This window comes from Aspergillus nidulans, chromosome VIII (assembly GCF_000011425.1).
Source record: "Aspergillus nidulans FGSC A4 chromosome VIII".
Classification (NCBI taxonomy): Eukaryota; Fungi; Ascomycota; class Eurotiomycetes; order Eurotiales; family Aspergillaceae; genus Aspergillus; species Aspergillus nidulans.
In genome coordinates this window covers 3371623-3397863 of record NC_066264.1, presented here as the reverse complement: position 1 = coordinate 3397863, position 26241 = coordinate 3371623, and the positions used below count along the sequence as shown (strand labels likewise).

Sequence of the window (26241 nt, the reverse complement as noted above, 5' to 3'; positions counted from 1 at the left end):
ACCTAGTTTACAAATATTCCAAGATTCTACAAGTATGCTTAGGTGAGACACTTGTACTAGTACAAGAGCTAGTAATAAGACAACAAAAGGATCAAGGCATATCTTAGCGAATGTATTCTATGGATAATGTAAGATCGCAGAAATCCAGGGTTACTGGAATAAATATTAAAGAAAGACCAAAACACTCAAGCCCACTATCATGATACGTAACATGGAGCTAGAAGAGCGAAATCATCTCAAGGATAGTGAAGGTGCATAACCTTGGCTGACCCGAACGAAGCCTATGCAGCCGACCCACCACCAAGTCCTACGTCCGTTAGTGTTGAAAAATTCTGAGCACAAAGACGAAACTTACCTGCAGCGAATGCAAGGTACCACGTCCGCGATGCTCCGCCGTCAATCCAGCTGTAGTCAAAGTTACTCTGCGAGAAGAACCGCCAAGATGCGGCTGGATCGATAAGAGCCAGGTTTGCGTAGAGGATACCCTTCCATCCGCCTGTAACTCCATCGGCAGGCGCGGCTGCATTGGATGCGAAGATGGCGTTCCATTCCTCGCGCACGAACCTCTGACTGCGGATGTATGGGGACATAGGCAGGAGGGGAAGCATGTGGATTCTAGATAGATCAATTGTCAGTGTGCGGTATAGAGGAACGGAGAAAAGGCCTACCCTTGAATGTATTCGAGGTTGCTGCCGAAATAGGTGGTGTGGTCGACTTTGTTCTCGAATAACTGCAAAGGATCAGATTCGCTGCGTTCAAATCAAAAGAGTGTGCCTGAACTTACGATCCCTGTGACCTTGTTGCCAATAAAGTTGGCAGGATGGTTGGCATTGTCGCTCTCCATGAGGAAATAGTCGTGGAAGCTGCGCCGCATGATACCCAACATGAGGTTGCCTCTGGCCTCCATGCTCGCATCACCGATCGTTTTCCCCCACATCTTGAGCGCATACGCATACATGGAATCCTCCGAAGACGACTCCTGATCCTTTCCATCGAAGGATTCAAAGAGGCCTTTAGCCCACGAGTGCCCGTGATACCAGTCAAAGGCGCGGGAAAATGGAAACAGGGGATCATTGTATGCCGGATTACCTGAATCACGAACAAGCGTGTTCACCCAGTCACGGTTGGCTGCAATCCAGCTTGGATCCAAAGCCCCGATAACAGCAGCGGCATGAATGAAGTATCCGTAGTGGAAATGGTGGTCATTGTAGAGTGTGTTTCCAAAATCGGCACCAACATCACCGCCGTAACTTGCGGATGAGACGACACCTTTCCACACAGTGTCATATACTAGCGGGAACTGTTGTTTGTTTTGCGCAAAACGGGCAAAGGCCTGCTTCAGGCGCTCGAGAGCAGGAGCAGCTGTGGCATGGTCGTTGAGGAGCTTGTCGACGGTCCAGATGATGGTGGCGAACTTGCTTAGAGCTTTGCCGCTGAAGTACATGCTGTTCAGGTTGGTCTGACCGTCAATATCCTGCTGAAGCTCCGTAATAGCTACGTCTCGAATCACTGCCTGGGCTGCAGCGCTGAGTTGGGGAGAGCTGTCTGTGGCCAAGACCCATGGCGCAAAGCCCATGTTTGTTGGGAGATCAGGCTCTGTCATGGTCCAGTACTCCCCGATGACGGCTCTAGCCATGCCTTTGGTGGTGGTTCGTAGCGTGATATTGACAGCTCGGGCGCTGGTCTGGGAGTCGAATGAGGCTACATGGTGAGGCAGAGCAAACATCATCAAAGGCGTGCTCTGAGTCTCCTTCCCTGCCTTGGCCCAGGCAAGACGGTAAGTGCCTGTGTGGCCGTCAACTGAACCGGAGACGGTTGCTTCGACAGCGAAGACACCGGCCGAGTTGTCGAAGAGACTTTCACCTGAAGACCCAGCTGGGTTCTTTGCGACTTGGACAGTACCGGACCATCCGCTAGGTCCTCGCAGATCGGTAGTGGATACTAACTGAAAATTGGGGTCCTGTCCATTGTCTGGGATGGCATAGATGAGCCAAATCGAGTTATCCTCAAGCGTCGCACGGTATTTGAAGATGCCGGCTCGGGGTGAACCAGCAGTCACGACTTGTCGGAAATGTACAGCGCTCTGAACCACTGGCTGCAGTTGAGTGTAGATACCGGTCACAAAAGCCATGCCTTGCAGCACTGGTAACGTGAGTCGTCGAGCAGACCCGGCTTGGGGTTGCAGCACCGCGTCCGCTGAAAATGACTTGGGGTTTTCTGCAGTGAGGACGGTGGAAGGACCAAACTCGGAAGCTGACAGAATGATCGACTGAATGCCGATCGGATTTATGTAGTACGATATAGGGTTTCCTGGTAGCTGCGAATTGGTCGGGCCGCTTGCAACGAGATTCAACTCAGTGTGTGAGACGGCCATGCCAAAGCTCGACAGGTTGCCGCTCCCTTTCGCCCATGCTAGAGTGTAAGGATGGGTAAAGGTGGCGTTCGTCTGGGTCCCTAGGAAGAGTGCACTGTGGAACTTGTTCGTTTCAATGGGATTCGAAGAATTCTAGCCTTGTTAGTGCGACTACATGAATGTTCGTAGGCGCACTTACAACTCCATTCTTGCGAACAGGATGGTCGTTCCGAGAAGTGATGGCGGCAGGAATCGGACCAGTTCCCACCGGCACAAATACGTCTTGGCTGACCATTTCGGCAGGACCTTATCAGTTAGGGAGGGTTTGTGTTCGGTGGGAGAATTACATACCTTGGATATGCGTTGTGAATGTGCTCACTACTGGGCTGTTTTCGTCTGAACTAGAAGTTGTGACTGTGGTAGCCTCGAACGAGCTGGGTACTGAACTGACAGTAGTGGGCTGCTCGATAATGTTGTGAGTAGCAGGCAACGTAGTAGGAACAGGCGTCGCGGCCACGAGAGGTGTGGAAGAGGCTTCTGACGTTGGTGCAGCTGGCGGCTGAGATGGAACGTCTGTTGGTTCGTCCGGGTTGGGAAGTAGCCAATTAAGCAAAGACTCAGGCTGACCCAAGGTGTCTAGTAGGTCGTTCAGTCCAACAAATGATTCGTCTGGAGTGGGCGTCGGCTGCTCCAGTTCGTGGCCCTCACGCTCAAGTTTGGTAGGGTAGAACTGTCATCGTCAGTGCGGTCCTATCAAGCCCCCGTGAGTACTTACGCCCTGTGTCTCGGGCGGCAGCAGTCTTGCGCCTCGGGTGGAAGGGGGATACTGGGTGCTCTCTGAGACCCCAGAGGATTGAGATGGAGTTGGCGCAGAGCACACAGTCCTTGCGGCGAGAAGCAACATTAGCACGTTTGCTAGACGAGTCTTGCACTTGGCCTCCATTCTGAAAAAGTATGGAACAGGCAAATTCGAATCGAGGATACAGAAAGTGAACAGAAATCAGACACAGGAGCCAGCTTCTTTTAGAAGGCCTGATCAAATGATTATGGTGGATATCAAAGTCCCATTTGCACACTGCAACCAGGGCAGTATGTGAAAGAGCGGCTTGCACCCCACAGGGCTGGTTAAGGAGCGTTGTATGGAACGAAAATATTATACTCTAGCAACAGACAGGGATGAAAGAGCGTGAAAAGGAGCGTGACGGGACCCAAGATGGTTGACCCAGGTACAGCAACGAACGAATGGCCCAGATGGGATGGGGTTGGATGACAGGAGTGAAGGCCAGCATGGTGAATAAAAAGAAGGCTCACCGGACGTGATTATTGTCGGCGGATTCCAGACTCAGCTGATGGGAATCTGGCTAATCTGAGCCAACGGCGCAGCAACGGAGTGGAAGTATGCTCAACTGCGCAGGCCAGAGACTGCAACGTACCACGAGAATGTTGATCTACACTGAAGTCAGGATGGTGCACAAACTCGAGACTAAACAAACAATCGCGAATCACCCAGGATGAAAAATGCAGGGCGATTGGAATGCGGCAGCGCGTGGTCTGTGGACAACGCACGAGTCACGGATTCGAGATGACCTACAATGACCGACTGATTATACCGGATGATAAATATCGATGCCGTGTATTGCGATCTTGGTGTTGGAGGAGCGGTGGACGTTGACGATGACGCAGGGCGAGACGTCCCAGGAGGGAGCAGGTGGAGCAGCGCAGGCAGCTAAAATATCCCCAGACGCTGCTGCTGCCAAAACTCCAGACTATAATATCTCCAGAGTCGACTCGTTCCATGGCATAATCTTCATGCCCGACTCTTCATCCACGAGGTCTGATTTAGGTTCCTGGTGTCCCTGTTTATCATCCATCGCCGTCGGACTGAACGCCTAGCGATGCGCCCTGAAGCTTGGCTTTAGTCTCCATGACGAATCCGCTACCGCGTAATCGAAATCTCATGGCATTCTGGGGAAGAGATCATCATGATAAAGCCTCCGAGGTCCATGTGGTCGATGAACGAGAGAGCGAGGTTGCCGCAGGGTTACAGTGGTGATGGCGGGGTAGAGCACCAGACCTGGTCATCTCGAACCGTGACCAGCAAGGACATCATGAAACGCGGCGTCACACTGTTTGAACAATACTCCGAAAGCAACTGACTCGATACCGTGATGCGGTTGAGATGGCGAGCATAAAGTAGAGAAGAGAGAGATTAGGAAGAAGAGAACTGCTACGGGGTGCCATCTACGCCAGGACCAGGGCGTGGCCTCATGCAGCGTTGTGTTACTACAGACCAATCTGACACATGATAACACCTACACCTACACCTAGCATCTAACACCCAACATCTTTAGATCCTTAACATCTTAACATCTTTTAAATCTTCAACACCTTAACACCTCAACACTTCTAAACCTTGTAATTCCATTCCCAAAATGCAAAACTGCGAACCATCGGTCGGGAAGACAGAGCTTGCCTGATGCCTTAGCCAACTTAAGCTGTCTTCAAGGTTTCTAGGCTAAGGGTATCATTGTGACGCCAGTAATGCCAGTGATGCCAGTGCAGTGGCATGATAGACCCCGAATACCGGCATCATCGGCCTCTCCTCGGTAGAATCGTAGACATATCCAAGTCGAAGGTCCCTCTGTCGGCGGATACCGGTCGTAGATGGCCCGTCCACCAGACAAGCAGTCATCGACATGCTATCCAGACAGTCGGATATCCGAAATCCGGAGAGACGCGAACCGAAAGACTGTACGGAGTAGATAGCTGCCCGGGGAGCCAGTCGGTTGAGCGCGACCTCCAATCACGCCAGCCATAGAACGTCGTCCCCGCCGACTGAGAGGATGCCGTCGGGATCGTTACCGGGAGAAACTCGGCATCGCGACAAATCATAAGCGCCAGAAGAGATTTCACTCCCCCGGGATGTCCCCCCACGCCGTGTCCCCCCACGTCCCCAAGTTGAACCCCCACGCCCTCCCACTCCACAATTTTCCTTGTAGGGCAACAGGATACTGGCCAGCACTTGCAAGGACGGAGACAATGATCATTATCATTACCTACAAAGTATCGTCCCGTACATACACAGATTAGCTCGCCGTCATCCAGCGGAACACCGCTTTGCCGAAAAGCAACCTCTTGGCGCTTCATGCCGACCCTGGTCCCGGGGAAGTCACCTCATGCGGTAGCCGATCCACTTCATCATCGCGAGTGAGTCCACATCCAGGCTGAGACCGGGGTGATTAGAGGGGTTGACATCGTTGCCGGTCCAGCACCGGGACGGTCAAATACCCTGCATCCCCGTACCCCATATCCGGGGCCCCCAGACACTTTTTTCTCCTCCTCTCCCCCTTCTCCCTTATCCCGCCTGGCACCTGCACCATGGCAGACGACACAAAGCTCGGTTCTGACGCTCTTCAGCTCGAGAAACCCACTGTTGAGACAATGGAGGGCGGCTATCCTGCGTCCAGGATGAGCCCGGCACGGCGTGCTGAGGTAGAGAAGAGCATGAAGCGCAAGCTTGACGCGCGGTGCTCGCTATTCGTTCTGATCTATATCATGAACTATCTCGATCGAAACAACATGGCCGCTGCCCGTTTGAAGGGTCTTCAGGAAGACCTCAACATGAACTACGACGAGTACGCGACGTGTCTGAGTATCCTGTATGTTGGGTATATTCTGATGCAGGTCCCGTCGAACATCCTCATCAACCGGATCCAGAGGCCTTCGCTCTACATCTCGTTGGTCATGACTCTGTGGGGTCTGATCTCGACTCTGTCAGGCGTCGTCCACAACTTTAGTGGAATGGTTGCTATCCGTTTCTTTCTTGGGTTCGTGGAAGCTGCTTTCCTCCCGGGAGCTCTCATGATCCTGTCGAAGTGGTACACTCGCAGGGAACTCACCACGCGGAATGCGATTCTTTTCTGTGGAAACCTCATTTCCAACGCCTTCTCGGCCCTGATCGGAGCCGGTGTCCTCTCCAACATGCAGGGCGTCCTTGGCCATGCTGCATGGCGTTGGCTCTTCTGGAGTATGTCTTGCTAAAATACACCTTCTACTCCTGTTTTAGCACAGTCACTGACATAGTATAGTTGAGGGCGCTGCTACAATGACCATCGCCATTGCTGCTGCGATCATCCTCCCGGATCTGCCCAGCAACACGCGCGGCTTCACCCAGGAAGAGCTTGAAGTCGCTCAGCTCCGAATGACCGAGGATGTCGGCGAGGCCGACGTTGACTCTGAGGATTCAGGGCCGTGGGATGGCTTCTTCATGGCCATCAAGGACGTCAAGATGTATATCATGATGCTCACCCTGACAGCTTACGTGGTTGGCCTGTCGTTTAATGCTTTCTTCGTAAGTGCATTCTATCATGATACAGGATACCATTTTAACAGGCCTCTTCAGCCCTCGCTTACAGAAACCCTCGGATTCGCCTACGTGCCCACTCTGCTCATGAGCGCTCCCCCATGGGTTTTCTCCTGCTTGTTCTCGCTTTGCGTTGCCTGGAGCTCCGACCGATACCAGGAGAAGGTTTGTCGAGCTTAGCAATACCATTAATCATATCGCAGAGACTAACTTTTCCAGTTCTGGCATATCGTCATTCCCATGCTCATGGGCCTCGTCGGCTTCATCATCTGCATGTCAACCCTCCAGACTGCTGCTCGCTACGTCGCCCTCTTCCTCCAAGCCGGCTCATACGCTGGGTACGTTCAATACTGTCCCTCTCCTTCGCCCACCTACTAATTCTCTTAACCAGCTTCATCGTCTTCTACTCCTGGATCAGTACATCCTTCCCGCGCCCGCCGGCAAAGCGCGCCGTCGCAATCGCCATGGTTAACGCATTTAGTCAGCTTGGCAACGTTGCGGGTTCGTACGTCTGGGATCTGAAGGAGAACGGGTACCGCAAGAGTTATGGTATCGTCACGGCGATGTTTGGAGTCGCGATTGTTGGGTGTCTGATCTTCAAGCTCATACTTGAAGCGTTGAATAAGAAACTTGCTGAGGCGGAGGCTGTGGAGGTTAGTAGTGGTGCTGGTGCTGCTCAGCAGAGTGGCATGCATGGTGGGGAAGGGGACATGGATGAGAGTCTGAGGATGCATAAGGGATTCAGATATTTGGTCTGAGCGCCATAAGCCCGCTTCCTTGGCTTATTTGTTACAAAAAGTGCAAGGCATTGATCTGCGTGGTATCGGCTGGCGGCTGCAGCCCAGTAGTTGAGATGGCTGGTTCTTGAAGCCCAGGATGGCATCGGATCATGTCATACTATATTCACTGGGTACATCAGCTGCCTATTTGTTTACAACCCTGGACATGATAATGAACATGAACCTGAACAGGAACATCCCCCCATCTACTGCGGTACGATATGCGACATAGTTGAAACACCTAACACGTCCATGCCTCTTATCAGGAGACTTGTATTAAGATAAGATAGGATCGGCTATCAATGCGACATTGGAGAGGGGTCTGCACTCACTGTGGGGTTCGCCTTGCTATCATATCACCGTTATCAGTGCCTGGCGGCGTACTCCGCATCTACACCATCTCTCCCCTCACCTGCAGGCCCATAGTCTTAAGCCTGTGCATCCAGCCATCATGTGTACCCCCCCCTTCTCGCCCATATAACCTCTCTTTCTGGATACTCAAGAAGTTCACTTCAATGCAACACCGCGACTATGACCCTCGTCAAAACCCCCAGTAATGACCAGGATTATTTCGAGCGCGTAACCCTCCTCCGTCAGGGAAACTACCTCCTGAGCCTCATGACCGTCATTCGAGACGAACTGACAACCTCCAACGCATTCGCAGCGGCCTTTGATAGGATCTCTGACCTCCTTATAGCAGCAGGTAGCGTTTCCAAGTCCCGTTCATACATACGTACCTACCCTACATCTACAGAAATCACCGCTCAACACAGTAAATTCTCCAAGCCAGCTGACCATCTATCCATTCCAATTCCAGCGCTGGACCTCCTCCCTACAGAGCGACTCACAATCCGGACTCCAACCGGCTGGACCTACGAAGGAAGACGTCAAGTGAAGCCCGTCTGTGGCGTGAGTATCCTTCGCGCAGGGGCGAGCTTTGAAACTGCCCTACGAAGGGCTTACGGGTACGTTACGACCTTTGGTCAGGTGGGGGTTTGGTGCGAGGTATACAGTGGTTGTTTCATTCGCTGACCCATCTATCATGTCTGTGTCCAGCGAGAACCTAAGCATGGGCAAGCTCCTCATCCAGCGCAACGAGGAAACGAGTCTCCCTGTCCATCTGTACTCGAAACTGCCAGCGGGTATCGCGGAGCAGTGTATGTCCCTTTCTTGAACTTGCTGTTACCTGCCTAACTGAAATGTCTGATGGCCAGCCGTTTTAATCCTGGAACCAATGCTCGCGACCGGCGGTTCCGCCATAAAAGCCATCGACGTGCTGAAAGAGAAAGGCGTGTGCGAGGAGGATATCGTCTTTGTGAATCTGGTTGCGTCGAAGAAAGGGCTCGAGACGATAATGCAACGGTTTCCGCGGTTAAGGCTTGTAACTGCAGCGGTAGACGAGGCGTTGACAGTGTCAAAGTAAGTATATTACGATTTGGTTCTGGGCATGCGTGTGAGCTGTTTGGCTGACAGACTACTCCCTGCAGTCATATTGCGCCAGGGTTGGGCGATTTCGGAGATCGATTTTATGGGACTTGATTGGGCTGGTTATATGGAGTGAATGGAGAATGGATGCCCTGCGCAAGGATTACAGGTTTGATGTGCGAAAGTGAAGAGTAGGAATGCTCAAGCGCAATGGCTTAGGTAGAATGAGCGATTGAAGCTAACTATGGCTTTATTGCAGCCACAGATGAGCTTTTCTCAGCTTTTGCAGATGTTATCACGTAACTGATGGCCTTGGATTGGCTTAGGGGTCACGAAATACAATAAACTTGGATAGGTTACTGCCAGATGTTGGTGAGAGAGGGTTCGATTTAGGGTTCGAACTGTTCCAGGTTAGAACAGACCAGAAAACACGACGACAAATCACTAAAAGATAAACACAATGCTTTTCAAAACTAATCATTAAGCTGCATTGATGGCAGGTTGAATGGGTATCCAGGTATATATTGTCTAACCCTATATACTCCGCGGTCAAGACTAGTGTTCTGAACTTCAAGGTCAAGGCCCGGCCAGTATCTAAACCATCGGCTTCTCCATCGGCTTGATGACGCCCTGTTTGATCATAACACGGGGCTTGGTAGAAGACTGGAAAGTCTCCTTTGTAGACCACTCGGGACCAATCGGGACACGAAGCGACCTCTCGTACTGCTGCTTCGACTCGAACGGGTGAGGCAGTTGCGTCGCAAGGTACTTGTTGTTCTGCAGGAAGCCAGATATTAGTATTCACGTCGATGGGTGCGAAATCGATAAAAGCCTTTACCTTCTTAATACGCTTTTCGTTGATGATAACACGAGAAAGTTTCGCATCCTTCCGATTTTCGGGCTTCACTCCCTCAACCTTTGTCAAAACGCGCTTCTGCCGCTTCCTTTCCTTCCTGCTAATGCCGTCTCCAGTCCAGCTGCCCCAGCCAGGGAGTGTCTCGTCGATGACCTTGTCGCCCTCGTCCTCGATAGTGTCAAGTTTCTCCTGCTCGAACTCTTGAACGACCTCATCGCCGGCGAATGCGCGTTTCACAAGGTCATGGTTTTTCAAGAGAACCGGGACCTTAGCTTCATCGTCGCTGGTATCGTAGTCTTGGGTGGTGCTTTGTTTCGGGGCTGGAGTTTCTTTTATTTTCGGATCTGCCGTCTTCTTCGAGGACTTCGCAGGTTTTGGGGGCTTTGCGTCCGGCGTGATGTCGATGGTTGGCTGCACATCGTCGTCCTTGGATCGGCGCTTCTCTTCTGCTGTTGGCATGAGCCAGGGGTTTTCTTCTTCGGCGTCCGACTCCTGGGGGACGGGTTCAGGCTTCGGTGGAGCGCGGGGCTTGTCGTTTGCTTTTGAGGTTGTCTTGGTTCCGGTAGTGGCAGCCTTCGTCTCCTGTTCATCATCACGTTCTGGCTCCTCATCTGACCCTGGTGCTTCCTCGAACTCATTGCCGTTGACTTGCTTCTTGCCCTTATCGGCCTTCTTGTCCGTGACGCCGAACTTGCGACGTCCCTCTTCCGATTCTGCTTCGGACTGAGAATCCTGGCCTTGTAGCTCACGGTTCAGGCGACGGATTTCGGCATCATTCGCGGCCTTACGAGCAGCCTCTGCATTCTGCATAAATTTCATGGACAGTAGCTTAGCATGCGGGCCTTTGAATTCCTCATCCACAGCTTCGTCGCCTTCGATTTTGTTGAGCTTCTTCAGCAGCTTGCGCTTTTCTGAATCAGAGTCCTGTTCTTCCCAAGGATTCTCATCTTCCGACTCAGATTCAGAGCTGGATCCCAGGTAGTCGTCATCACCTCTAGTCACACGCTTGCCTTCGATGCGTTGCCGTAATTCTTCCTCCCGCTGGGCTAACTCAAGAGCACCATGTCGGGCATCTTCATCCCAGGCAGTTCGGCCAGTCTGTTTCAGGCTCTTTGCCCACTTGCTTTCCTTGTGCTTGTTGCCCATTCGTGCCTCGGCTCGTAGTCGCTCATTCTTCTCCCGGTCCTGCTCATCCAGGTCGATGCCGGCATCAAGCAGAGCTTGACGCTCCTTCTCCTCCATGCGCTCTTGCTCCTTGCGATGGACACGGCGGTAGGACTTGCTCTTGATCTTCTTGATCCGCTTAGCTCGGACTTCCTCTCTGAACATGAGGTCGCGGTGCTTGCGCAACTCGGCACGACGGGCTCGGATTTCTTCGATCGGTATTTTCCGCGCCTGCAGCTCTTCGAATTCCTGCACTTGGTCTTCGGCAGACTTTCCTTGCTTATCAGCAAGTCCACTCTCCACGAGGATATCTTGGATTGTGTTCTCAAGGCTGGTTTGCGGTTTGATGACGCCCATGCGGTGCACAACTTGCGCATCTGGATCAGGCAGTGGGAACATCAGGTGCTCAGCCCTGCGGTTGGCCTTGACCGTCTCAATCCAGCGGCTAAGAGTCTCTTTGCTCTTCTCATACGCGGCTTCACGTTCGAGACGGTCCTGTTGGCGCTTGGCAAGAGGAGCATCCAGCTTCCCTGGAATGCCTGATGAAGTCTTCTGTTCGGATATTGCGGAGTCGACATGTTTGAGTGAGTTCTTAAGCCGAGAATCAGTGACCGACGGAAGGAGGTCGGCGACTGTTAGTTTTCGTGTAGATGGCAATCCAAACTCGGACGGGTTGAGATGCTCTTCGCCGCTTTTTGTTTTCTTTGCTGGCTTAGCATTTTCCGCTCTCATGGAATCCACAAAGCTTTGAAGTTTTGAGAGGCCATCTTCGTCTTCAAGATCGTCGTCGGACAATGAAAGTTCGGATCCGTCTTCGTCATCTGACTCACTTTCGTCTTCGCTTTCGGAGGCCTCCTCATCAGACCCCTCACTCTCGTCCTGCTTCTTGGATTTGGCCGCCTTCTTAGCTTCGGCCTCTTCCTCAGCGGCATTCATATCCCACGCAGCAACCAAGTCAATGGCATCCTCACCAAGACTGTCATCATCTTCCATATCTTCATCCGCATCAGACTCTTCTCCCTCTGAGAGATTAATCTCCCGCTCATGCCTCGGCTTTTGTTTTTTCTTTGCCTTTGACTTTCCCTGGAACGTCGAACTTCCGCGGAAAGTGAAGCCCTCAAACCTCTCCTCGTCGCTGGAACCCATAGCTTCATCACTATCCAGCTCACTGTCATTATCACTGTCGACGCCAATCTTCCATTTGTGGCCTTCACCATCACTCCCCTCGTTCGAGTCTATTTCGGAATCCTCGTCATCGCCAGTGCGGCGACGCTTGTTACCAGGACCGTGTGAATCGTCCTCGTCTCGATCGGTGTCCCGCTTGCGCTTGAAGTAATCATCATCGTCTCCAAGCCGGTTCCGTCGAATTTTGGCCCTCGTAGGATTTTCGGCTTCTGCGATCGAAAGCGCGTTGAGGATTTTGCCGGATTTTCTCTTCTGCGCGGGTTTTTTCTTCGACACCTCGTCGCGCGGACCGCGCTGTTGGGTAAACTGGCGAGGCATTGTGACGCCGTACAAGAGAAGCAGAGGGCGCTACGAAAGAAAACCTCAGCTATTTATTCCTTCCGTGAGAGCTGAGTTGGTAGCTTGTGGTGTGACAATTTTGCTTATCGATGGCGGCAGAAAAAAATAATTTCTTGGCAAGGCGGAGAGCTTGACCGACCGCCAACTGACTTCGATCTCCGCATCTCCGTCGATGATAACTGTTATTCCAAGGTGAATTTGTTCGTCATCATACAGTAACGCCAAGATGAGACCTTCTCAACCGATGATGGCGCGTCTGCGCTTGACGACGAAGCAGGTTAATGGTGGCTACTACAAGGGAAACCGGACGGGGTCGATGGGTTACTTTGCGAAGAACGGATCATACGTGATTGACTGGAAGAAGGTTCGCACATATGTTGTGCCTGAGAATCTGAACGAGTTCAAGGTATACCATATTACTGTGCGCAGCTATATGTGCTTCGAGGCTAATCGACGTCCAGCTCACCCCGTTCGTCACGAAAGTCATGGCCCCCACAAAGAGCAGATACACCCACGAGATTGAGAGGAACGGCAAGATTTTCATAGCTGAGAGGGGCCTCCAAGGAAAGGATTTTCTAGATCTCTGGGCATCAGAGAACGGCGAGGAGGTTCTCAAGCAGGAGGAGATGGACAAGGAGGAGGCTGCGCGCCAGGCCAAAGCAGCCGCCAAAGCGGCCAAGGCGCCTCGTCAATAGATGACAGCGATGCATCTGAGAAAGTTGACGTTAGGTAGGTTTCAGCATCTGAACGTTCTGTTAGGTTGTTCTGACAAATTACAGTATACCCGTGATGGACGTACAACGACCGACCCGTGCGCGGAGCCTTGATAATCCATCGGCAGTGTCGGATTGATTGTATCATATGTACAGTATTAGCATTGAAAGGGGACCCCATTTCAACTACTGGAGCACAGTACTCCTGACGGGGTACGTGTTGCTCAGGTTATATTGGTTCACTGGCGCATATATGGGGTTTCATGATAGCATGGCTGCTTTCCTTTTTTGTCTTTGGCGATGTGACTGACACATAGAACAATATACGGATACCCTAAATACCGACAATGGGATTTCTGGACTGTACAAGATTCACCAAATAAAGTATCAACGGCCTAACTGTATAGATGGAGAAAGATCGGAACTGAGTAACCGAGGTGCCTGTATATGGGACAGCGTCTGTTCCTTGCGGTGATGTCTGCCTGGCATCCAACTCCAATTTAACGCCCTAATGCATCTTGATTCTTACAAAATACTCTGGACTTCTTTCCTGATAAGGCTTTTAACTAGCGCATAGAACGATTATGTCCTGGCCATTATTGGTGCCCGCGTCTCCTCGGTTCATGCCCCATCACATTCATGATCAGCTAACGACACGAACTCTTGACTCATGCGGGGAAGTCGAGGCATATGATCAGGCTCGTCGAGAGAGATCAGCATGATAGCACAGGCTATACAAGGTTAACAGAGTCAAATCTAGCTCTTGTCCTCCGCTGCCAACGGCTCCTCGGCTTGTCCAGAAGCCTTCCGATTGCTTATATTCATCCGAAGTCAGATACCTCTACTCTCCAAATTATTGAGAAACTTCAGTCTACATAGTCAACTTCACTGTCTTGACTGAAGAGTCCTAAGATGCCGGGATCAAAATATGCCATTAAAGATCCTTTCTCCTACCATACCGGCCTCAATTCATACCATGAGTACGCCCCCCCAGCTCAACAACCTATGGCTTTTCTAACATGGGCGACCAGATCAACAGCCATCGAAGACGCCCTACCCCGCCCGCAAAGTCTCCCCCAACGGCACGGCTTAGGCCTCTACCCTGAACGTATCAGCGGCACATCCTTCACCGCAAAGCGCGCCGTGAACAAACAGACATTCCTCTACCGCATCCTCCCATCGACTGCACAGTCCTCGTGGAACAGGCTCTCGGACCATCCGCTGAACCATCGCTCGCATTCAGCAGAGCTCAACTTTGTACCAGACCAACTCATATGGCCTCCTGCCCAAGTACAGGAGGACAAGACATTCCTTGATGGACTACAGATGATAGGAGGTGCAGGGGACCCAACGGTCAAAAATGGCGTGGCGTATTATGTCTACACCTGTGGTCTCAGCATGGACGAGAAACAGGCCTTCTACTCCGCAGATGGGGACATGCTTATCGTTGCCCAGACGGGGATCCTTGATATCCAGACCGAAATGGGTGATATACGAGTGCGCCCCCGTGAGATCTGTGTTGTTCCCAGGGGTATCAGATTCCGAGTTTCTTTGCCCAAGGGGCCGTCTAGGGGTCATGTTATTGAGGCGTACTCCGGGCATTTCGACCTCCCTGAGCTAGGGCCTATCGGGTCTCTGGGCCTGGCAAATGTGAGGGATTTCGAGATTCCACGCGCGAGATACGTAGATACGGAAGAGATTACAGAGGTCATCGCAAAGTTTGGAGGTGGGGTCTACAGCGCAGAGATGAAGGGGAGTGCGTTTAATGCTGTTGCATGGCATGGGACGTATTATCCATTCAAATATGACCTAGGTAAGTCCTCCCAGCGTCCCAATAACAAGTTCGAGAGACTCAATAGCTGCGTCTACCAGGAAAATTCATGCCTATGGGCTCAACGCTCTACGACCACCAGGTCCGTCTTCCCTTTAGCAGTTCTTTGTCCAGCCCAAATAACCGCCGCAGGACCCATCAATCTACGTAGTCCTCACCTGCCCCTCCGACAAGCCCGATCATGCAGCCGTCGACTTCCTTGTCCTCGGGCCCCGCTGGATGGTTATGGAAGACACATTCCAAATCCCGTATTTCCATCGCAACACCATGTCCGAATTTTCCTCCGTAATCAGCGGGGGATTTGACCTCTCGCGCGTGCCGACGCCGATGTACGGAATGAGCGGGCTGCACAACGTCCTCAGTCCGCATGGGCTGTCGGCGCCGGAGACAGAAAATGCAATAAAGAAGGTGCTGAGGCCGGAGCGAGTGCCGGATGATACGATGGCATTCTTGGTGGAAAGTTGGTGAGCACTGTCAACCAATTCTCTCCAAGCTACTACGCAGGCTGACCTAAGAAGCTACCCTATCGGTTTGACAGAGTGGGCGTATGAAAATGGGATTAGGGTTAATGGTGGTGATGACTTTGGTGGGTTTAAGAGGCGGTTTAAGTCCAAGATTTAGTCTTATTATCGGTTTGGAGAGGATATGATAGTGTAGGCATAGGCATAGTGCGCTGTCCCAACCAGCCTTGTACCTTTGAGAATCCCTCAAACATGCCCGTTGCCTTTACAGCCGTTTAGTCTGAACCCTACATACCTCCTCGGCACGGCATCTCGGCCTGTCAGCCGCGTTCACGAGACGGACTTGAGACGATCAGAGCTTAACTTGGCCCTGACCTACTATGTAGAGACTACCAGCTACGTCAGATGCCAGTCCCCTCCCCCACTTCTACTTCGCTACCCCAGACTTGCCGGTATCCACTCTGTACTATCCCCTCCATATCTACTTGGGTACTAGAGAGATCTCACCGACACCCACTGCACTATATTTCATCAGTTACAAACATCCAGAATATCACGAGAAAAAAAAAATAAAGAGCGACGTAATGCCTCTAACTACTCGCCCAGCTTCACAGAGCTCCTTCAAAGCTCCAGATCCACCCAAGACCGCTGTTAAAAGTCCGCCCCTGGCAACCCCAACACCTACACAACCAACCCAAATCCTGACGCTGCCAATACGAGCCTCCGCAGCCATCGAAGACACCACGAGGTCTGACGGGAAGATCTGGCGAAAAGCCCTTGATATCCTCCAAGACTGGGAAGGGTTCCGCGCACTTTACTGGGGACGACGTGTTGAGGAGGAAGACTCTGAACTGGTGGAGGTCATTGTCTGTTAGTTTAGCCCATTATCTGCCCTCTATAACACACGCTCTACATTAATACCTTAGGTATGTCTTACTGATAACGCCCTGCTTGGTGATACAGTCCGAGACAAGCTAGAACAGCACTATGCCTTCCTCAGCTCCTCACAATTCGACCTCCTCAAATCTCTCCTTGACCCTCTTTGGCCGACCGCAACTGCAACTGCAACACCAAAAGTGCGCGTCCTTCACGCACACCTCCAGGACTTCACACGCAATGCGCGAACCCTGGACGGCGCTCCCGTAACTGGTACCGCAATCTACGCCACTACTTCAGTCCACGGGTGGGAAAAGGCATGGGCGCTTTGGACAACGATTGTGCCGAATGTTAAGGGATGTTTGGGGTGTACTGGGGGTTGGATTGTCGAGCCCGAATCCGAGAAAGATAATGATGACGAGACTGGGGATGGTGGGAGGCAGAGCGGGGTGAGAGAGTATCTGGTGTATGTTGGTTGGGAAAGTATTGAGGACCATGATGCGTATCATCATACGAAGGACTTTGCGCGGAAGAGGGTTGTCCTCTCCCTGCATAATAGGGGGTGGAGGGGGTATGGGCATGTGAGGTTTGCTACCAGCAAACTTTGACCTAGACGCAGTCCAAATGGTCCTGTCAGACATAGGTTGATTAGAAAGGTTGGCTCATCGATTGAGGGCATGATGCTGGAAGGTACTGCTTGTACGCGTTGGCCAGAAGCCTGACTCTGTTCTTTATAGATGGAGATGAGAAATATGCGTTGCGACAGGCTTAGCGTTTCTCAACTGACGACCTCAATGTGATTTCCTTCCCCATGCATGTGTGTTCCATCTGAGCGATACCCATTCGCGGTGCAATTCGTGTTGATGTTAAGGGTCTCTCGCTATGATCCCATTTCCGTTGACATGGGTGCCTATTGACCTTACCATATTCCCTGCTGTTTACGCACATCGTCCGTCGCTGCTACCGATAAAAGCGCTCGGTGTAAAGATCAAGAAAATGAGTTTGTCTGGAGGAAGTCTGTCAAGCTTAGATGTGTCTTTGACGCCGTGTCTCAGTACTTTGCAGACAATCTGCTGCAATAATGCTCTGTATTCTTTGATGAGTTGATTCTGGCTTAATACTGAGATAATGCCAATCTGATGGTTTCTAGGCCTCGGTAAAGATGTTCGGTAATGTTACCTCTAACAATTTGAAGAATGTTGCTGGTATGGTGGCTCCTACGAAGGCATCACTGAGGCGGTCCTAGTTAGATCTGAAACTATCTTATTACCGGATCTAGGATAGAACAACGCTGCCTAGTACGGTATAAATGAAGCAGTAATTATTATCTTGCTAGAATTCATTAATCTTAATGGAAGTTTCGTTCTTCTCGTCTGCCGTGATTGCTCCTAGTAGTTGGGATGCGGATGGCTTAAGCCATAATATCCATCAACACGCCAGGATGTTAATCGAACATAGATATGCCAGCCTGTCCAAGGGCCAACGTAGCCACCCAGTATATCCTTGTCGACCATTTCACGGACTCTGGTCAATATATGCCTCGGCCAACTCTGCACATACCAATCGCGCTTCAAAGTTGTAAGCAAAAAGGCATAATAGGCGAGGATAATCAGACTCAATGGCTGCTTCTGCTGCAGACATCTGACGAAGTCATTGCTCATCCTGTAAAGCCAGTTGAAAACGAACCTGAACCGGAGTTCGAACGTTGAGGAACCATTGGATTTGCCGTACGTTGCTTCGTAGATAGCTTCGACCTGGTCTGAAGGCTTCTAAATATGTGGCAGTATCTTCGCTATTGCTTGACGCAATCGAGTCCCGTACGTGACCCAAGGGCTCTCCGCAATCAAGGCGTGAGAATCCTTCTTCTTCACATCTTGTCCTCGGGTTTTCCATTGGCGTCGCGATGTTAGTCTGCGGGCAATGGAAGAGCCTGTACATTCCTGAAGAGATTACAAGGCGTAGCCGATGGAGGTTAATAAACCATTCTATCAGCTCTTCGTCAGAATCATTTTCCATTCCGGGCAATAAAGTCATCGCTGACGTGCAATCATTCGAGGTATGCCATCAGGACCTCCCACAAGAGTGTGTAAGTTATATTAATACAGTCTGCCTATCCTGGCGTGAAATGTAGGCTTGACAGAAAACGGAATTTGAGTGGCTAAAAAATACCAGACGAAGCATCATCAAGCAACAGCGGCACTATGGCTTTTCCCAAGCGTTCTTGCAGCTTCAGATGTCTGCCAACCGTTTCAGACGGACCTGTTTATGTCACAGCGGATTGCATAGATCCCATATATGATACTCCTATCCTAACGAGTGAGACAGACGAGACCCTGCCTCGTCCCCACAGGAAGGTTACTGGGTACTTCAACGGCACCACGGCAGATTTCAATATCTATCTACCGGTGAAAGTAGCATGAAACGGCAGATACTTCCCCGGTCTATCCTCTGCAGAATTCCACGGCCGGAGAAGATACTGTTGCCTTCAGGTTCGATAGCGGTGCATATACGACCCAGACATCAGCCGGCGCGGGATACCGCGGCGACGCGGCCGCCGCAAAGTTCTTCAAAGAAATAGCACGGGAGTTTTACGGTGATACAGTAGAGCAGGTCTACGGATATATCTACGGAGGCAGCGGTGGCTCGCTGCAGACTGTCGGGGCCATAGAGAATACCATAGGCGTGTGGGACCGCGGACTCGCGTTGATTCAGGCCATCCCCATCTCGAACCCAGACAACTTCTGTATCCGCGCTCTTGCAGGCCTGGTATTGGGCGAGAAAGCAGACCAGGTCATTGATGGGGTCCAACCTGGTGGGAGTGGTAACGCCTTCGCTGGGCATGAAGAGGCCGAGCGCCTGGTCCTTCTGGAGGCTACTGCGCTCGGGATGCCTTGGCTGGCTGGGAAGATTTCGAGGGCGCGGCAAACATATTTAGAAGCCTTCAGACCAGGTCGAAGCTAATGCAAGGGCTATCTTGTGGATCTATTGTAGATCAAGCCTGTTGATGGGCGGCAAAGCAGAGCGAACCACCTGAACATAAAATGAAACAGTCCGTTGTGCGTTTTGGGGGTAGAGATACTCAGTTCGAAAGGGATAGTGAGTACCGTAAGCCGACTCTTGCGCCGCATGCGTACTCCTGGACTGTGTATCAGCAGGCAAAAAGAGATTCCCCGTATTAAAGGTGGATACGAGGGCTAGTTACGTGTGGAGGACAACAAATAATATCCGGGGGAAAGCGAAAAACCGCTGACTGGCTAATATTCAAGCCCTAGCTCATCGGCGCTCCTCTCAGACTCGCTCTTCGCGCCCAGGTGTTTATGGGGTGCCCCTCCTAATAAGCCATATCGCGCCATACTACGGGACGGTGAAGTTTTGCCAGATATAACAACCTGGAATATCGTTTGTTTCAGCTAAAAACAGCGATTCTCGAACTCTTGAATACAGACTGAATCGACAAGACGTAGCGTTCGGACTCTATTCCCCGAACTTCTGTGATATATACCGCTGTAAGGGGAATATAATGGGGAGACCTACGAGCCGCGCTTCACATTGCATAGGTTCCGTTAGGCACAAATTGATGGTTTGGCAGACGACTCACAATTGTGCCAGTCTGTCGAGGTCGTCGTCTATGGCACAGACATGGAAGAAGGTGGCGACTTTTCCTGCTCGGATCCGAGGGTTAGCCACTTGTTCACCAACATAAGAGAAAGTATGAAAGGCAACATGAGCTATCCGCAGAGAGATGAGCGCTTAAGGAGGAGGGGAGAGCTTGCTCTCTTTGCTCCACTACTAGTCTGGTTTATGACTGCTTCGGCACCATCAAAGACTGGCTTCGGAATCTGACCTTTGACCAGCAGCAGCGCGAAGGCCTTCCTTCAATATGTAGCCCAGATATTGACCTCGATGCTCCGTGGGCTTGTGTCATCTGGCACAACATGACTGTGCTGGCACCTTGGGCTTTATGGGAAAAAACGAAGGACGTAATGGTTCTGGAACAACAGTATCAGTCCATGTGCACATGGATTGCCGCGATTCCAGAAAATATGAAACGTCACCGTCACCTGTGCGATCCAGTTGTGCTACAGTTTGCGGTTAGAGACACTATCAAGCGCTCAGCCAAAGCTGAAGCACCCTTCAGTAGACTTAATAGAGACATTGGTCCCTAGCTGATCCTTTACAGGACTGCCTGAACCCCAATGAACCTAGCATAGAGCCCCAGAAAGCCCTTCCGACCCCGCCCTCATCGCCGATGCGTTCCTCATAAAGTCACTAACCGTGATGTCGCAGGCTGTCACCGTCCTTGGTCATAGGGAGGACACTGAGCAGTTCCACGCTCGACTCACCGGCACGAATCGAGTTTGCGGGGGAATACTTCAGACATGTCTATTGAAGACAACATCATCATGACACAGCGGACTCTGCGGGAAGTTCATACCCTACCCTTCTAGGTCGCGGTGCGCGAGTCAAATCCATGGGCTGTTATGACGGCATACCACAAGATCAATGGCGTACACTGTAGTGAGGATCCGAGGCTGATTCGAGATATCCCAAGGAGTGAATGGAAGTATGATGGGCTAGTTCTCTGCGACTGGTGGGGGATCTACAGCACCTCAGAATTAATCAATGCCGGAATGGACCTGGAAATGCCGGGGCCTACAGACTGGAGGTGCAAGATCCTGGCATGGGCGACCCGATCTCGCAAAGTTTCAATAGAAACTATCGATTCTTCCGTGAGACGGGTTCTGAAGCTCGTCAACAGGGTCCTTGCAGCTCAATCTGAGCCCGTCAAGGATTCTGACACGGAGAAAAACCGTGCGCTTCTGCGTGAAACCACTGCCGTACCAGTTGTGCTTCTAAAAAAAAATGAGGCCAATGTTCTGCCTTTGGTGAAGGACAGCAAGACGCGATATGCTCTAATCGGCGACCACTGGAAGAACCCGGCTGTTGCTGGTGACGACAGTTCTGAGGTGACTCCGTACTATGTTTCTACCCCTTACAGTGCATTTGTGGAGGCTGTGGGAGAAGACAGCTTCATCTGTGCTATGGGATGTTACTGTAAGAACTCCAATGCATCAGGCCGAGCAAGACTTTAGCTAACTGTCTCTTTAGCACACAAATTCGCTCCTTTACTATACAGCACCATCACGCAGCCTGGCTCAGACGCCCATGGCATGCTGCTTGAGTTTTTCAATAAAGATCCCAATGGCTCTTCGGACGCCGAACTGCTCTACACAACGACCACAGAGAAAACTGACCTAAAATTTGCAGACAGTCTGCCTCCAGACACAGTTCCTGAGTATACTTCCTCCGGATCCGCACCGTATTCAGAGCACCCAAGACCATGAAATATAGGTTTGGACTTTCAGTTGCCGGAAAGGCCAAGCTTTTCGTCAACAGCACGGAGCGAATTGACCTATGGACCAGCCATCCCGAGAAAGAAAGCAGACAGTACTCCTTGCTTCAATGGGTTCACGATGGAGCGGTTTGCCGATGTCGATGTCCGAGAGGAAGCCACATACGACCTGGAGCTTCACCTGGTCAATGAAGATCTCGGGGTTCACGTTGGGGCTGCGCCGGTTGGATCCGGGAGGCCGTTGAAATTGCTCGACAAGTTGACATCCCAGTCATTCTTACCGGCTTGAGTGCAGATTACGAATACGAAGGGATTGACCGCAAGTCACTTGGGCTGCCAGGGCGCGTGGACGAGTTGATCGAACGCGTGACAGAGGCTAACCCTAAGACTGTAAGTGCCTTAGTCCATGCTCTTTTCAGGCCGAATTACCAGTGCTTTGCCGCTGACATGCTGATAGATTATCATTACCGAGGCCGGAACAGCAACTACCATGCCCTGGGCAGATAAGACGCCCACTGTCATCCATTCCTGGTTTGGCCGCCAAGAGACAGGCCACGGGATCGTTGATATTCTCTTCGGAGACGTCAATCCTTCTGGGCGATTGCCGCTGACATTTCCGCGGTGTGTCGAGGACATGCCGTCCTTTTGAACTTCGGCAAGATGGACGCAGATATCGTCTATGGGAAGGGAGTTTTCATTGGCCACCGCTACTATGAAATGCTGAACCATCCACCACGTTTCTATTTCGGTCATGGTCTGTCCTACACCACCTTCGAATATAGCAACCTGGAGGTTCCTCCGGTCTACGAGTCAGATCCCAAGCATATTATGACCATTTCTGTCAGTCTGAAGAATACTGGCCAATGCCCAGGCGCAGAGATAGTCCAGGTCTATGTGAAAGACGTCAGCAGCTCTGTGCAGAGACCGAGGAAGGAGCTGAAATCGTTCAAGAAGGTTCATCTTGCACCTGGTGAGAACATGAAAATCGAAGTCACGTCTTGACAAGTATGCTTTGTCTTTCTGGTGTCAGCGGACTTCAAGATTGGTGGCTGAGGCGGGTGAATTCAAAGTTATTTTTGCAAGGAGCGCTGATCCTGCGGCTGAAGTTTTACAGCGAGGTTTTGAGCTACGAAAGTCGTTTTCGTGGACTAGGCTCTGAGTATAAAGCAGAATGTGAGGGGCTCTGTACGTAGAAAGCAGTCGACGACCTGCAAAGGCGCCGATGCTGCAGGTGAAGCTCTGCAGCCTTCAGTACGATATATGTTCAGTCTCACAATCGAATTGTTTTGCCCGGGCCACAATCGCGTGTAAATCTGATTTCAATCTCATAGAATAATTGGAGGATTTATGGGACAGTGACTGGATGGCTAGGATTCTTGACAAAGCTGGACTTCGCGATACTCTGGGTTGGAGACTGGACGGCTTTTATTGCGCTGTCCCATTTGCAATAGTGAAATACTTGAAATCAAATCTAAACCATAAATGTAATGGAGGTGAATGTAAATACCCCTCCGAGTCAAAACCTCGGTGATAATCACCTGGGGCTGCAACATTCCAGTGCAGAGAATACCCTTTGCCTGTAAAATTCATTCTGCTGGTGTCAGACCACTGAGTGGACCATTGTGCCTTTCTTATCGTATTCGATCATCCAAGCTTCCTTCCCCCTTTGGATCTAGACCTATTTATTGACTGGGGATACCTTTAATTCGCCGCCCATGGCAAATATACGACTTCAAGTCCTATCGGATCTCCACCTGGAATCTCCAGCTGCCTATGATATTTTTAGTATCGAACCCAAGGCCCCGTTTTTGGCATTGCTAGGCGACATTGGATACGTTAAAGATGAGGGATTTTTTCCGTTTATCCGTAGACAGCTGTCGATCTTCCGGGTTGTCTTTATGGTTCTAGGAAATCATGAAGCCTACCATAGCAGTTGGACAGAGACAAAGTCTAACCTGGAACGTTTCAAAGAGGAACTAGATGAGGCATCTGGGAGAGGTGAGGCGCTTGGGAAACTTGTTCTGCTCGACCAAACGCGGTACGATATCTCACCAACACTCACCATTCTCGGCTGCACATTGTTCTCTTGTATCACGGAAGAACAAATGGAGAGTGTCAGCTTTGGTCTGAACGATTTTTACCACATTCGCGATTGGTCGGTCGAAGCCCACCGAGAAGCGCATGCTGCGGATCTTTCCTGGTTGAATGCTGAAACTGGCTCGATTTCGCGCTTGGAGCCTGACCGAAAAGTCGTCATCTTGACACATTATTGTCCATCAACGCATGAAGAAGTCGTCGATCCTAGACATAGCAACAGCAAACTTTCCTCTGGGTTCATGACGGACCTGTTAGATGAGCAGTGTTGGCGAAGTGAGATTGTCACACTCTGGGCCTTTGGACACACCCATTTCAACTGTGATTTCCGAGACGTAACGACAGGGAAAAGAGTGATGGCAAACCAGAGAGGCTATTACTTCTCACAGTCTACGGGATTCAATGCGGAAAAGGTGGTGGAACTGAAAGATACCTAAAGGTGATTCTTCAGTCCTTAGGCAAGGTCAACCTGACGGTAGTTTGGAGGGAAAGCGAATCACTGAATTAGACAACATGAGTCGTATCGGTCAACCTTGTTTGACTTGGAGGAGCCGTCCCTTTAAAATCACGGCGGAGGTCCTCCAGAATTGAATACATCGTCGGATCACCCACCTTTAAGGCATGGTAAAACTGTTTGTATCCGTCTCTCATATTTTCTTCGTCGAGAATATCTGTTCCATCAACGTACTCTAGCATATACGTCAAAATCGCCATCCAGTAAGTCTCGCAGGCAGTTCCGTAACCCCAACAAAGCAACAGAATAAGAGCCTCACAATATCTCGAGGCGCTCGGAATTCGGACGAAACTAAAGTGTGGAAATCGCCCTCGACCGCGCCCTAGGGTAGCTGGAGGAAGCCTCACGTCAGACGCGCACATAATATTCAAATCGTCGTGGTCCAGGGCAGCCTCGAATTCTGGAAATTCCCAGAGCACATCAGATTTCCGGTACAACGATATCGCAAGCTCGTCATCGATATGAAGGTGTTTATAGGGCGGCTGGCGCGAATTCGAATGTGGGCAGGCGTAAGGTCGAGAGCAGGGCCGAAAGCCAGCTTCAGCGAGGGTGGAGAAGGATATTTCGATAAGCGCATCTGGCACGACGAAGGACACACCCTGTCAGTGTGAGTGGTATTCGAAGACCAGTCATACTAGGATAGCATACTCACATCAACAACAGTTGGAACTCCGTATACGGTTAATAAATAATTGCCCCAAAGCAGATTCGGGACATTGACAGAGTCAAGAAGTGAAGAAATTGATGTCACTAGGTCACTATCTAGCTGTTGGTCACTGAAGTGAAACGTAGTCATTTTGATGGAACTTGGAGCGACGGCAAATGGACACTGAAGCGGAGTCCAGACATGGTCAGCTTTTAAGTGTCCAACGTTTGCAGAACGTTCAACATGTGGGATGGTGTTTGTTTGAACGCGATCATGCCCTTTGTGGCTTAGCTCCCTCAATTAGTCATCTCTAGGTAGAAGAGGGATCCGACCGGCCCTGTTGGAGAGGTCGGTCCACTATTGTGAATCTGGCCAAGGCGGTCTCCCTCAGGAGGGTTTGTCGTGGCTTCACGAAGGTTGCAGGGTCAGTGCATTACTGTGGAAATGGAAGTTTTCATCGGCTGCCTCCAAAGCAGACAATTGACTGGCACTCGAACTAACGCAGTCGCAAGTTATCAGTGGGAGGTATGCGTTTTCTTTCTTGGCGGCTGCCTTATTCCAACTCAAAATAACAAAGGAAAAAAAAAGAAAAGCAGCTCAGGTTTCCTTGCAACGCTGACTTCCCAGGCAACCGCGGAACAAAGATGGGCGAAATTATTCTGCCACCCCAACTCACCTACTTGCAAGCCGTCAAGCAGTTCACATTGAAGCTTTGGGTATTAGCTACCTACTCACTCCTAGCGTTGTCACCTGATCATATGAACCAAGAATTTAATTTTCTTTCATGGCTTGCTTGACGTTATTGTAGCCAGTAGGCAAGACAAGCACCCCTGCGCGAGACTGTTGAGCTTATTGAGCTCTACAGTACAGTATCTAGGGCTGTGGAAGGGATCCATATCAAACCCAATTTCCACTCATGAGTGGACAGTCGTCATTGAACTAGTTGCCTTAGCGTACGATCGCCTACCAATTATTACTCCAGGATTATTCTAGTCGCATATAAACCAACCATTAGATTTCTCGAACTCATTTCCTGCTACCTTTGAACAGAACAGAGCACAGCCTTGAGCTGATCACAATTCTTATGTGAGGTCGACTAGAACGCAGTCACTGACTCCCTAAGTTCAAAACTAAAGCAGATGGGGACCGCTCAACTACACCTTGATTTCTTAGCCGATATACCCAGTTTCTCGTTTCCAGTTCGATTGCTCCTCACGCCTTTCCGTCAGCACGTTGGTTCACGTACTACGAATATCGCCTTCAGCTTTGGATATTCTCTGATATAACAA

At 50.8% G+C, this 26241-nt stretch overlaps 10 protein-coding genes across 10 annotated transcripts, besides 1 other annotated feature; 7 read left to right on the top strand and 3 right to left on the bottom strand.

The window, feature by feature from the left end:
• Nucleotides 1-26241: part of a sequence feature (contig 1.7 1..773302(-1)) that runs on past both edges of the window.
• On the bottom strand, nucleotides 89-3296 carry ANIA_00472 (endo-1,3(4)-beta-glucanase engA; the record flags this gene model as incomplete). Its single annotated transcript, XM_050613391.1, has 7 exons — nucleotides 89-307; nucleotides 356-615; nucleotides 669-730; nucleotides 785-2506; nucleotides 2553-2659; nucleotides 2705-3083; nucleotides 3129-3296. 7 exons carry the CDS (start codon nucleotides 3294-3296, stop codon nucleotides 282-284), a joined length of 2724 nt encoding a protein of 907 aa, XP_050469211.1. The 3' UTR covers nucleotides 89-281.
• On the top strand, nucleotides 5732-7474 carry ANIA_00473 (uncharacterized protein; the record flags this gene model as incomplete). Its single annotated transcript, XM_652985.1, has 5 exons — nucleotides 5732-6380; nucleotides 6442-6704; nucleotides 6756-6881; nucleotides 6936-7054; nucleotides 7108-7474. 5 exons carry the CDS (start codon nucleotides 5732-5734, stop codon nucleotides 7472-7474), a joined length of 1524 nt encoding a protein of 507 aa, XP_658077.1.
• Nucleotides 8027-9034, top strand: ANIA_00474 (uracil phosphoribosyltransferase; the record flags this gene model as incomplete). The annotated part of the gene is made up of 4 exons (XM_652986.1): nucleotides 8027-8460; nucleotides 8552-8652; nucleotides 8710-8914; nucleotides 8983-9034. The coding sequence occupies 4 exons, from the start codon at nucleotides 8027-8029 to the stop codon at nucleotides 9032-9034; spliced, it is 792 nt and encodes a 263-aa protein (XP_658078.1).
• Nucleotides 9423-12443, bottom strand: ANIA_00475 (UTP14 family protein; the record flags this gene model as incomplete). Its single annotated transcript, XM_652987.2, has 2 exons — nucleotides 9423-9697; nucleotides 9759-12443. The coding sequence occupies 2 exons, from the start codon at nucleotides 12441-12443 to the stop codon at nucleotides 9515-9517; spliced, it is 2868 nt and encodes a 955-aa protein (XP_658079.1). The 3' UTR covers nucleotides 9423-9514.
• ANIA_00476 (mitochondrial 54S ribosomal protein mL41) lies at nucleotides 12668-13543 on the top strand. Its single transcript, XM_652988.2, has 3 exons — nucleotides 12668-12870; nucleotides 12926-13193; nucleotides 13244-13543. Exons 1-2 carry the CDS (start codon nucleotides 12691-12693, stop codon nucleotides 13157-13159), a joined length of 414 nt encoding a protein of 137 aa, XP_658080.1. The 5' UTR covers nucleotides 12668-12690; the 3' UTR covers nucleotides 13160-13193; nucleotides 13244-13543.
• ANIA_00477 (uncharacterized protein) lies at nucleotides 14090-15629 on the top strand (the record flags this gene model as incomplete). The annotated part of the gene is made up of 4 exons (XM_050613390.1): nucleotides 14090-14990; nucleotides 15050-15090; nucleotides 15141-15472; nucleotides 15527-15629. The coding sequence occupies 4 exons, from the start codon at nucleotides 14090-14092 to the stop codon at nucleotides 15627-15629; spliced, it is 1377 nt and encodes a 458-aa protein (XP_050469210.1).
• On the top strand, nucleotides 18121-19306 carry ANIA_00478 (uncharacterized protein; the record flags this gene model as incomplete). Its single annotated transcript, XM_652990.1, has 3 exons — nucleotides 18121-18162; nucleotides 18402-18431; nucleotides 18761-19306. The coding sequence occupies 3 exons, from the start codon at nucleotides 18121-18123 to the stop codon at nucleotides 19304-19306; spliced, it is 618 nt and encodes a 205-aa protein (XP_658082.1).
• ANIA_00479 (protein bglO) lies at nucleotides 20281-22700 on the top strand (the record flags this gene model as incomplete). Its single annotated transcript, XM_652991.1, has 6 exons — nucleotides 20281-20436; nucleotides 20794-21400; nucleotides 21455-21665; nucleotides 21893-22088; nucleotides 22156-22319; nucleotides 22481-22700. 6 exons carry the CDS (start codon nucleotides 20281-20283, stop codon nucleotides 22698-22700), a joined length of 1554 nt encoding a protein of 517 aa, XP_658083.1.
• Nucleotides 23414-24229, top strand: ANIA_10093 (Ser/Thr protein phosphatase superfamily; the record flags this gene model as incomplete). The annotated part of the gene is made up of 1 exon (XM_050613389.1): nucleotides 23414-24229. One exon carries the CDS (start codon nucleotides 23414-23416, stop codon nucleotides 24227-24229), a length of 816 nt encoding a protein of 271 aa, XP_050469209.1.
• Nucleotides 23438-25102, bottom strand: ANIA_00480 (uncharacterized protein; the record flags this gene model as incomplete). The annotated part of the gene is made up of 5 exons (XM_652992.1): nucleotides 23438-23469; nucleotides 23761-23936; nucleotides 24044-24165; nucleotides 24405-24905; nucleotides 24959-25102. The coding sequence occupies 5 exons, from the start codon at nucleotides 25100-25102 to the stop codon at nucleotides 23438-23440; spliced, it is 975 nt and encodes a 324-aa protein (XP_658084.1).